Source organism: Leucopleurus acutus (assembly GCF_964270905.1).
Source record: "Leucopleurus acutus genome assembly, chromosome: 1".
Lineage (NCBI taxonomy): Eukaryota > Metazoa > Chordata > Mammalia > Artiodactyla > Delphinidae > Leucopleurus > Leucopleurus acutus.
In genome coordinates, this window is record NC_139142.1 from 39,076,029 (window position 1) to 39,089,005 (window position 12,977).

The window sequence follows — 12,977 nt, forward strand, 5'->3', positions numbered from 1 at the left end:
AAGCCACAAAACTGGGAGAAAATATTTTTAAAGTACATTCCTCATATTCAGAATATAAACATAGTTCCCAAATCTCAAAAATAAGAAAACAAACAATTCAATGAAAGTGGGCAAAAGATTTGAAGACCCTACAAAGAAGTCATACAGATTACAACTACATGAAAATATGCTCAGTGTTGCTAGTTATTAGGGACATGCAAATTAAAGCCAAACGGGATGTTAAAACCTATGAAGGGTCTACGATTTTATCCTACTTGCATCTAACAAGTTTGCCTGCTACTGTTTTATAGATGTTGGCAGAGATGCAAGACTTCTGGGTTAGAGACAAAGGACAATTTACTACTCACAGTACCTCCAAGTACCATGGGGGTAATGCAGAGGCTTGGCCCAGATAGATTCCGTGCGTGCAATGGGTTTATGTCGCCAGGGAACACCAAGCTTGGAAAACCTCTACCATTTGCAAGCAAATTTGCCTAAGCTTTGCCCTGAAGAGAGACATTAACTTTATTAGATTGGACAGCAAACAAATATCCCCTGTGCTCTGGAGGGACACACTATCTTCCAAGGCTGTCATACAAACACCCTTGAAAAGATAATCCAAAACAAAAGGCTGTTTGTGGCTCTGCCCTGCTCATAGGACATGCAAGACACCGATGGAGAATTATCTCCCAACGTGAGTTATCACCACACACCTATGAGAATGGCTAAAAAATAATAATAATAATACCACAAAGTGTTGGTGAGGATATGAGTGACTGGAACTCTCATACCTAACTTTTGAGAATGCAAAATTGTACTCTGGAAAACAGTGGATTTTTTTTTTATAAAGTTAAACATATACTTTCCATATGACCCAGCAATCCCACTCATAGGTATTCACCTAATTGAAAACATATTCACACGAAAACCTATTTTGCAAGTGTTTATAGTAGCTTTATTCATAATGCTAAAAACTGGAAACAACCCAAACATCCCTCAGCTGCTGAATGGATCAACAAACTGCGGCCTTCCTGCAATGGAATACTATTTAGCAATAATTAAAAAAAAAAAAGCAAACCAGTGGAATACATGACAACACAGATAAATCTCAAGGGTGTTACAATAAGGGCATTATGAAAATAGCCAGCCTCAAAATGCAGCCTCATATATAACTGATTCATTTTGTTGTGAAGCTGAAACTAACATACCATTGTAAAGCAATTATACTCCAATAAAGATGTTAAAAAAAAAAAAATGCAGCCTCAGACTGCATGATTCCATTTACATGACAGGCTGGAAAAGGCAAACAAGAGAAAGAGAAAACATACCAGCAATTTCCAGGAGCTGGAGGTAGGGAAAATGACTGGCCCCAGAGGGACTTGAGTGATAGAACTATTTCATACCTGGATGGTGGTGGTGGTTAGAAGACCACGTGTGTCTGTCAAAACTCACAGAACTGCGTACTACAGAAGGATGAATTTTACTGTATGTAAATTATAACTTTAAAAAGGGTGGGGGTCGGAGAGTTATATGTGTAAACTCTAGAATCAGACTACCTGAGCTCTGCCTCTTTCTAAATGTCAGTCTTGGGTAGAGTTCCAAATTCTAATCATCAATTTTCTCAACTGTGAAGTGAGAATAATAATAGTATTTACCTCGTAGAGCTGTTAGCTTTCCTTGTTGTTCCATCAGTAATTATTATCTGATGTCCTGTTATATACCTAACATTGTGTTTGATAGTAAGGATACAGAAATGAATCTGTGACACGGCTGCTGGCTTCCAGAAGGCTACAATCTAGTGAATCAACATTTCCCGAATGAACAAATGAACACAATTGTTTAACTGCCATTAGATTATGACAATGATTACAAAAATTAACAGAAGCCAGTGTTAAGCATCTATGGAGCCAAATTCATGCTAATAATTTTAAATATAGTTCAACTTTAGCAAGAATTTTCTAAAATAGGAATAGAAATTTCAAGTCAAATCTAAGAAATCCTAATAGTAGTCCAGACATTTCTAGGATTATCTCTATAGATAATTTTAAAAAGCTTGCAATTGCATTTATTTATAGTTTATCAGATTCAGAAAGAATATTAGGCTACCTTGGTTCACGAATTCATTCTAGCATTTAATACGTTAATTTGAGTAAGAGTATCAAGAAAGCATTATATATATGTGGAATCTAGAAAGACGGTACAGATAAACTGGTTTGCAAGGCAGAAATAGAGACACAGATGTAGAGAGCAGACATGTGGACACCAAGCGGGGGAAGGGGGAGTGGGATGAATTGGGAGATTGGGATTGACATATAAACAACAGCATATATAAAATGGATAACTAATGAGGACCTGCTGTATAGCACAGGGAACTCCACTTCACTATACATTAGAAACTAACACAACATTGTAAAACAACTATGCCCCAATAAAAAAAATTTTTTTTAAGAAAGCATTATAAAAAGAATATGAAATTATATTTCTTCATTTACTAAGACTGTATGTACCTGGATAAAACATTCCTCTAAAAAGATAAAGCTAAGAGGAATCACTGAAAATGGATGAAGACACTAAGAAAGTATTCCAGAAAAGTCTGCTCCCTCCAACGAGAAGAGAATTAATGCGTTCACCTTCTACATTAAAAGATCTGAAAACCTGCATAAGCTATGTGTGCCATTACAAACACACATCCTATATACACATCCAGCACCTTTCTCTGCCTATCATGTGTCTCTCTGTCTCTCAATAAAATGGAATGTCCTTACTTCAGGCTTAGAGTAACAGAAGCGTGAGAAATTTATGCCAGAACATACTACAGCTACTTTTATAGAGTTAATTACATTTTCACCATATTCATTATGCATTTATTGAAGGCCCATTATATGCTCAGTTCTGACAGGATGAAGCTCTATAGGCAGTTTGTTTTAAATGTGTCCTTTCCATTCAAGGCTAGAAGAAAAGCGAGCTATTCTTATTCCAAAGATTTCCTATCTACTGTCATCTCACATCACGTCTCAGTACAACACTGTGAGAAGAGTTCTTGGAGTGTTATCAACTCAAAATTTTGCAACAAGTATGGCTTTTTGCACAGGATTTCACACTGAATAATATAGTAACATCTAGAGATTCCTAACCTAGTTTAAAAAAGAGAGAATATTTTAAAAGATGTTTTAAACAGTATGACATATGCACTAGGGGCTTCTCAAACAGAACCCACAGACTCGCTTTTCACCATTTCACTTGCTCTGAACTATTGTTTTGGAATATGGAGCCCACCAATGTGGATCTTCCAAAGTTCTATATATTGAAAATATTCCTAAGGATTACAACTCTCATTAAGAAGCCAGTATGTGGAAAGGTATAAGAGACAAAAATAAAATTCAAATGATAACTAAAACAAATAAAAATAAAATGAGTAGAAATGTCCTTTGGACAAACCCATAGAAAATGATCACTGGCTAGCTTACCTTGCATTTTTCCATTAATGTTTTCTAAAATACCAGAGAGGTGGCTGTCAAAGCCCTGTTGAAGGCCACTCCTTTGCTTTTCAAGGTGATGTTCTTCCTCGGCAATAGAAGAAAGCACATGTGGTGGCTTTTGGTCATCAAGGGTCTGACTGGGCCACTGGGTCACTACGGAACAGGCGTCCTTTGCATGCTGGCTAAGTCTGGGGCTTGAACTTTGGGCAGAGTCCTGCAAATCACTGTTACAACAGGAGAAATGATCCACTTCAAGAAACAAGGAATTTATGTCCTCTTGACTCCAACTGCTTTGTTCTTCATCTTCAAAGTAAGTTTCCTGAATCTGAATATCATCTAAGTCCTGGTCTAGCTTGTCACTCAATTTAGAGTCTTGTTTGTTGAAGTTAACCAGCAAAGCAGATAACGTATCTCCTGCTTGCTGGAGAGCTTCATAAACCCGATATATCCAGGAAGAGAGAGGCTGGAAGAGGTTCTGAGCATCCTGAGACGCCATTATCAACAGTATGGCCAACTATCTGATGTCTACAAGTCCACCTGTTCCGTTCCTTCAATACTCTGGACTTAATGTGAACTACAGAACAAGCATGATGAGAAATTAAATTGGAGGTCTCTCAATGGCTGTGAATATTTCACTCTCAAAACTTCTCAGCTGAAACAGAGGAAAGAAATACTTACACCTGTTAAAGTTACAACCTCAGGCCCATCATCAGATTCCTACAATCAATGTCAAACACTATATGGGGACAAAAAGGGGTCATCATTGAAATCCTTAAGGCAGCTAAATAAAAACGACTGTAAAAGTCTAAAGGTATCAATAAATTGTTTCAATGCCTGTTCACCTCTGCAGACATGTGCAAAACTTCCATTAGCACTAATGGGCTCTATTCCTGTGGACTGAGAGAAGTCTATCCCCATAGACCGTACTTAACAGTGTAAAAAGGATAAATGAATCTTCATTAAGAGGCGGCCGGACATGACATTTCAAAATACAAGAAAGGTTGGATGCTTCATCTATGAATCTGCAGATCACAGAAAGCAGGCTAATAAGCATCTCTGCTTCATGACACGAAGATTCATCCTTTCAAAGGAAATGTGTGCCTGGAATTAAAAAGCTTTTAGCAAATCTTAGAGCAGGATTTTATATTTTTATGCAATTTCTAGAAATTACACCTATTCTTGGGAAACAACCAACCTCTGAAAGACTGAGGGTGGCAAGTAGGTTACACAGCTTATTGGAGACATGTCCAGAGCGTTTTGTTGCTTCTGTCTGTGTTCCAACTGCCCAAAGACAGCCCTCTACAACCTGTGAGACTCCTGGGAGACACCCCTTCCCACGAGATTCATAACCTGAAGGAGGCTCAGCTACAGGATGGCGACAGAGCAACAGGGCACAATGAACACTCCAGGGCTAAAGATCTATACTTTCACGGATATGCATGAATACACACAGATATACAAACATGTACACATATACCTGTGTATACATAACCATATGTTATGTGCATTATGTGTGTACACACTTATTGCCTTTACACTGCTCATCAACAGCTCAGGATGAAGGTTATACATGACAGCAGAGCCTAAATTCCTGCTTGCACTTAATCACCCCATCTCTTTTATAGTAATAGCTTCCTTCTGACCAAATCTATCAGGAATCCTGTAAATTTCAGCCATCTTGACCTCAGGCTGCTACATGTGACATGACTGCCTACATCCTCCTAAAAACTTCTCTTTAGATTCTGTGCGAGCCACACATTGATTCATTCAATAAACAAATATTGATTAAATGCCTATTAAGTGCTGGGCACAATGCCAGGTATAAGGTAACCCTGAGGTTTCTATCCCCATGGAGCCCACATTCCAGTTAAAGGGAAACAGCTCTCTGCACTTTCCTGACTCTGAATAATTCATGTGTCTGTCTTTCAGGCTCTTCCTGGTCTAAACACCAACTACATATATGCAATCACTCATTGTCCTACAGTTTCCCCTCTTCCCCCTTAATACTCATCACCTGGGAAAGTTGACCCATCCATAAGTCTCAATTAGCACTTTTTAAAAATTCTAAAATATACATCTCCAGCCCTTAATTCAATCCCTCTTTCCAGACTTGTGTCTGGTTATCTAAGCCAGTGGTTCTCAAACTCTGCTGTGTCAGAATCACCTGGCGAGCTAATAAAAAACACAGAGGCCCAGGCTAGTTGAAGGAAAAAGGCTCTGGACCTTTACATTTTTGTCAGGTTCCCCAGGTGATTCTGACAACCACCAACGTTTGAGAAATGCTGATCTAAGGAAATAGCTACACTGGGACAACTCACCAAAATCTCAACTTCAGCTCATCAAAACCTAGCACATCACTTTTGCTACAACAAATGTTCAACACTCTAGACTCACATTTTAGTGGTTGTGAATTTCTCCCTTCAACCCTCCCCCTTTCCATTCCTTCCATCCCAAGTTCTGCTAATTTGAGGTCTATGAAGACTCACTTCCATTACATTTTGTATAGTTATCATCTTTCCCCACACTCGAATTTCCTCAGAAATTACATACCTAATTGGTTTCAGTCTCTAATCTTCCCTGGCCTCAATCCATCCTCTAGGTTTGCTCACCAAACCTGATATTGCATCGGGTTTATTGCCTGTCTCCTCCCCTAGAATGGAAATTCCATGAAGGCAGGGATTGTCTGTTTTGTTCTCTAGTTTATCCCCAGTGCCTGCAAGTATGCTGAGCACATAGTAAATGCTCAATAAATGAATTAACAAATCCTATTTAAAATTGTGCAAAAACAGTGTCTAGCATATATTATGTACTCAAATGTGTTAAACTGATTAATAAAACCTACTCAGAACTGTGGAAAACATCTTAATGTTACCATACAAATCCCCTGCTTGGTTACACTCAAGAGTTCTTTCAATATTTGTTCCACCGCATTTCACCACCCACAGGGTTTTTTTGTTTGTTTGCTTTTCCTCCACAAATATTTTGCTTAAATTAATATGCTTTGGGGCAACCCAGACCTACAAAGTTCCCTGAAAAAACACTGTATCACTGTGCCTTAGGTACAAGAAACTTTTTAAGATAGAAATGACATATTTTCCTTAATAATCCAATCATCTTTTTTATTGTTCTTTTATACAGAGAAAACTTTTTTTCATATACAACCCAAAATATTTGAATCTATGCCAGCATTTTTTTTTTTTTTTTGGTGGTACGCAGGCCTCTCACTGCTGTGGCCTCTCCCGTTGAGGAGCACAGGCTCCGGACGCGCAGGCTCAGTGGCCATGGCTCACAGGCCCAGCCACTCCACAGCATGTGGGATCTTCCCGGACAGGGGCACGAACCCGTGTCCCCTGCATCGGCAGGCGGACTCTCAACCACTGCACCACCAGGGAAGCCCTACGCCAGCATTTTCTTTTCCAATCTTGGAACTAGTAACAACCCATGCTTTCGGTCTTGTGTCTCCATGTCTTCTGAAATCTCTGTCCATCAAATCCTCATGGCAATACTTTTTAAAATAAATCTTGTATAACTCCCCTAGTTTAAAAACAAACCAACTACAAAAAAAAAAAAAAAACCTACTGTGGCTTCCTATTTCTTCTACTGCAAAATTTGAGCAATAGCAAACGTTAATTCATATTTGTTCACACAGAATTTTTAAAAATTTAATTTGAATGCCTCCAATTCACTACAGTCCTCACCTCTTCCTGCTGTTTATACCCATTTGCTTCACTCATTTCTGTGTAGCCTGCCTGACCCCTGGAGGCATTTAGTTTTCCAGTTCTACCCTGTAGGATAAAGTTTACATTCTCTACCATGGCAAACAAGAGGAGAGATGCTCAAAAAAATTAACAACCAGCATTGTCTTACTGCCCTTACTGCTAGAGCGGGGGAGGTGGTCCCTAAAGGCCTCCAGCTGGGTGTCAACTCTTTAATTGCTGAAGTACTAGCTGTGAGGAGGTCTGGGAGGTGAAACAGGACAGTGGGAGGGGTCTCAGATCAATGGCTATTTATCAACCAGCTTGGAACTATTTCAACATTTGCACAACTCACAGGGCCCTACCTTTTGTCCTCACTGAATGTCCAGCTGTGTGTGAGCTGTTCCCACTAATACCACCCCACAGTGGGAACTCAGCCGTTCCCCACCACTCCTCACTCTGAAGTCCTATTTACCCATAACACTAACACACTAAGCATTTTCCAAAGTGACTGTGCTCTTTCCTGACCTCTGTTTGCTCTGCCCAAGGTGCCTTCTCTTCCTACCCTGCCTGGTAAAGACTTATTCTTTAAAATGAAACTATTATGTTAACTCTTTATCTATAATCAAAGGTGTGGCGTCAGAGTGCTTTGAATGTGCCTTTATAAGGTTTTACTTGTTGTGATAATTATTGGTCAATCTTTCTCTTCCAATGGACTCTGAGACCGTAAGTGCTGGGACTGTGTTTATACTTTATAGCTCCAGAACCCACACAGGGTAGGGACACTGTAAAAGTTTGCTGAGTGAATGAATGAAAATTACTAATGAAAACTTCTAATGCTGAGTAGCCCTCATTCCTTTGTTTTTCTTCATCTGTAAAGTAGATGACCTCTAACAGTTCCTTTCCACTTTAAAACCCAAGAATTTACCAGTGTGGGGCAAAACGCATTTTAATACTGAGGCTGGATGTAGTATTCAGCAGTAAGTCACCTTTTCAGGGACTGGTTCTTTATTTTTGCCAATAACCATTGTCAGATGATCTCAGAGTGATGGAAAGAGACCAAATCTCAGTCTATATATGAAAGGTTGTCCAGTTGTTATATTCCAAAATAGTAAGACAAAAGGGCACCTACAACTAGAATCTGAAAAATTACCAAGCTAGCAACTCTAGAGAACTTTCATTTTATAATAAAGCAGTCTGAAGCCAAAAGGGCTAAGAGCTGGCAGAGTAACCATGGAGATACCTTTGCTGCATAGGTAAATTTCAACTTAATTGGTGGAACATGACAAGTGTAATACCAGTTATATACCTGGTATCCTTGTTTTCTAAGTGGTAAGAAAGCCCCCAAAACTAAGTTGATTCTGGTGCTCTAATAAAATTTTTTTAATAAAAAATAAAATAAAACCACATGAGAAATAAAGAAGAAAAGATGGTCTAGGTCCCTGGATTAGAAGAGAAAATACATATACAGTCTGTGGTAGCTGAGAGGGCTCATTATTTGAATTAAAATAGTTGATGAATTTTCATTAGTATGAGAAGTATAAAACAAAACAACAAAAAACGTGTATATGTGTGTTTAACATACAAGCTCCTACCACAAACATGACCAGGGCCTCTCAAAATACTTAGAATAAACTAGCAATCTAATAAAGAATTAGTAACAACTGATAAATAAAGATGAAAGGAAAGCCACTGATAAATTCCTAGGGGCTATATTTCTTTAAATTTCGTTTTAATTAGAATTACATTTTAATTATAAAAGTTTTCAATTAAGGTCATTTCAAACACAGGAAATGACTAAACAGTAAACATTAAAGAGTTTTGCTTATGCATGGGGAAAAACTATCAAATTCCTGAGCCATATGTTTTCTCACATATTTTGATCATCCTGACCAAGGGTAATTGTGAACAGAGAAGAAGTGTACCATCCCCAGAATAATAGTGCCCATGGTCTTTTAAAGGCTGTTAGGTAGTCTTTCTGAACTCACTTCCTATCTGATGACAGATGCTTGGCTGGAAGAAGAGAGTGATGACCTAAGAAGGAAACCAGCTTCTAGGAGCTATGCCTTAAAAATCTATGTTATTTTGGTGAAATCTCAAGTGGAAGCCTGTAAGCATGTGTGGTTTTTAAAGGATTATCAGCTCCTGGAGAGAGTCAGATACATTCTGAGAGAAAAGAAAATCTCTCCAATGATATGGCCCCCAGGTAACCAAACCCCAAATCAACATCTTATACAAGTTCATCTACTGAAGTGTGTTAATGTTTAGCATTTTTCAAAGAAGAAATCACTTTGGAAAATCTACTCTTCTTATTCTCTACCAAGAACTGTAGGGCAATCATAAGTAAAAGTCAACAATACTGGGCTTATGTAAAGTGCCTTCTCGCAGCCATTATTTAACTTCCTTGTGTCATCTGTTAGATGTGGGTTATTTATTAGGGTTCCCTGGAGTAGTGATGGGGCTAATTAAGTCTATAATTTTTATGACGATTATCATGCCTTTAGGAGAAAGGCATTTTGCATTACCTAGCATGAACAAGAAGGCTTAGAAAGATGAATAATACATGGAGTCAAAATAAGAACTATAAAATGGGCTGCAAGCCATCTTTAACATGATTTCAAAGAGTCTACAGGTGTTTTCTGTTAAGAGCAAATTTGTTATGTGGGTAGGAAAATGTGCCATTGAGATGAAATATCTTTCGTAGCATTTGTCCAAAATGTGTTCTAAATGCTGGACTCTTAACAAATATAAAAATGGACTACTCAAGACTCTTGATGTTAGCAATATGGATATAATACAGCCATACTGTCAATGCTGAGGAATGGGCAATCCAACAGACCCTTCACCACTGGCCTTCAGAGGGATAATAAGCATAAAGCAAAATATGAAACTGCCCTCTAATTGAAATATACTTTGGTCAGTAGACACTGAGAAAAATGAGTCAGTGTGAAAAAAGCAATGGCTTTGGAATCACACAAAACAAGGCTTAGTGTTGGATCTTCCCTCAATTACGGCACAGCACGGGGCCAATCAGGTTACCTGGGTGCACCTAAATGTCTTGATCTGTAACATGGAGAACACTACCCCCTGCCTTGCAATTCACTATGGAAATTAGATTGCACAATGTTTCTAAAGCACTTGGAACAGAGCCCAGTACATAACAGGCGCTCAATATCATTTATTCATTACTAAACTCAAATTTGTGACATTTTAAAAGGTAAAAGTATATTAAACTTACAATCTTTTCCCTGATGTGGTAAGACCTCAGAAAAAAGATACTATAATTATAACTAACATTTGCCAAACACTTCTCAGTATGCAATGCTTTTTGACAACTTATATGAATTAAAAACTCTTTGTGAAGAATATTAGCCTTCCTATTTCGCAGTTGAAAAAACTGAGGCACAGAAAGAGTAAGTGACTTGCCCCAAGGGTCATACCTATAATAAAGAGTGGGGCTGCTATTCCAACTCTCCTTTGTTGAATTCCAAATTCTTGCTTTAACTGCTATTCCACATCTTCACAAAATGCCAACAAGACAGTGAAGACACTAGAAATAAAAAATGTGGCACCCCTAAGATCATAGAAGCACTATTTACAATAGCCAAGACATGGAAACAACCTAAATGTCCATAGAGACAACCTAAATGTCCATCGACAGATGAATGGATAAAGAAGATGTGGTACATATATAAAATGAATACTACTCAGCCATAAAAAAAAATGAAATAATGCCATTTGCAGCAACATGGATGGAGCTAGCGATTATCATACTAAGTGAAGTAAGTCAGAAGAGAAAGACAAATACCATACGATATCACTCATGTGTGGAATCTAAAATATGACACAAATGAACTTACCTATGAAACAGAAACAGACTCGCAGACATAGAGACACACTTGTGGTTGCCAAGGGGATGGAGGCTGGGGGAGGGAAGGATTGGAGTTTGGGGTTAGTAGATGCAAACTATTATATACAGAATGGATAAACAACAAGATCCTACTGTATAGCACAGGATATATTCAATATCTTGTAATAAACCATAATGGCAGCCACACAGCACAGGGAGATCAGCTCGGTGCTTTGTTTCCACCTAGAGGAGGGGGATAGGGAGTGTGGGAGGGAGATGCAAGAGGGAGGGGATATGGGGATATGTGTATATGTATAGCTGATTCACTTTGTTATACAGCAGAAACTAACACACCATTGTAAAGCAATTATACTCCAATAAAGATGTTAAAAAAATGAATAGTAAAAAGAATGTATGCATATGTATGACTGACTGAATCACTTTGCTATACACCAGAAACTAACACGACATTGTAAATCAACTATACTTCAATAAAATAAAATTTTTTAAATGTAACATATTTTCCTAATAAGTAGTCAATGTGGTGTTCAAATCCAGGTTTGCAGGACTCCAGGGTCTATTCTCATCCTGTTTCCACTCCACCTTGGCTACCTATTCCACTAATGAAACTCTTCTAAAAATAAAAACTTTTGCAACATTCCAAAATAAGTATGATAAAATAAAAAAAATTACACTTTTCCGAAGTAAGTATAAAAGTAAAGTAAAAAAATATTCTAAACTACTAAGTCAAGGAAGACTTATTTTAATCTTTTTTTCTTTTTTTTTATGGCTGTGTTGGGTCTTCGCTGCTGCGCATGGGCTTTCTCTAGTTGCAGCGAATGGGGGCTACTTTTCGTTGCGGTGCATGGACTTCTCATTGCAGTGACTTCCCCTGTTGGAGAGCACGGGCTCTAGGCACACAGGCTTCAGTAGTTGTGGCTAGCGGGCTCTAGAGCATAGGCTCAGTAGTTGTGGCACACACGCTTAGTTGCTCAGCAGCATGTGGAATCTTCCCCGACCAGGGCTCGAACCCGTGTTCTCTGCATTGGCAGGCAGATTCTTAACCACTGCGCCACCAGGAAGTCGCCAGAAGACATTTTAAAATCTATTTTTCAAACTCCATGCAACAGAAAGCTTTGTATATGAACATGATGATCTCAAAAAGACTTGAGTTGACCCAACAAGAATTTTTAATTGCTCAAGGTTTTTGCCACTGTAGCAATAACATCCTTTAAATATTCTCCAGGGGCTTCCCTGGTGGCGCAGTGGTTGGGAATCCGCCTGCCAATGCAGGGCACACGGGTTCAAGCCCTGGTCTGGGAAGATCCCACATGCCGCGGAGCAATTAAGCCCATGCGCCACAACTACTGAGCCTGTGCTCTAGAGCCCGCGAGCCACAACTATTGAGCTCAGGTGCTGCAACTACTGAAGCCCGCGCATCTAGAGCCTGTGCTCCGCAACAAAAGAAGCCACCGCAACGAGAAGCCCATGCACCACAACGAAGAGCAGCCCCCACTCCCCGCAACTAGAGAAAGCCTGCACGCAGCAACGAAGACCCAACACAGCCAAAAATAAATAAATAAAATAAATTTTTTAAAAAGAGAAATGCCTTTATAAAAAAAATAATAAATATTCTCCAAATTTCATAAGCCCATTGAGTATTCTGGAGTATCTATTATATCCAAGGCAGAGATGTAAATATGCTTCACAAATACTCAGTGGTTATATAAACACATAAGTTCTTCAGCATTTCCAGAGGGACTATTTAATGTGGCTTTAATAATACAATTTTCTTAATAGATTGTCACTGCTCTTGCCCAGAAACCCATTTTCAGACACATATATAATATTTTTATTGAGAATTTAAGAATGAATTATATTTGATTAATATTTACCTTTCTAAAGACCCAACCATAATGAGGAAGAATCTCATTTTGCATTATCCTAGCTAATGTGATCACAATTAACTCCCGA

At 38.6% G+C, this 12,977-nt stretch overlaps 1 protein-coding gene across 1 annotated transcript in view; it reads right to left on the reverse strand.

Moving 5' to 3' along the window:
• Positions 1 to 3,954, reverse strand: part of SYT16 (synaptotagmin 16) — a gene marked incomplete at both ends in the record, with an annotated part of 114,489 nt that extends 110,535 nt beyond the window's left edge. The window contains one exon of the mRNA XM_082844738.1: positions 3,447 to 3,954. Within this exon, the coding sequence (XP_082700864.1) occupies positions 3,447 to 3,954 (508 nt within the window). The remainder of the gene's footprint in view (positions 1 to 3,446) is intronic.
• Positions 3,955 to 12,977: the final 9,023 nt, after the last annotated feature.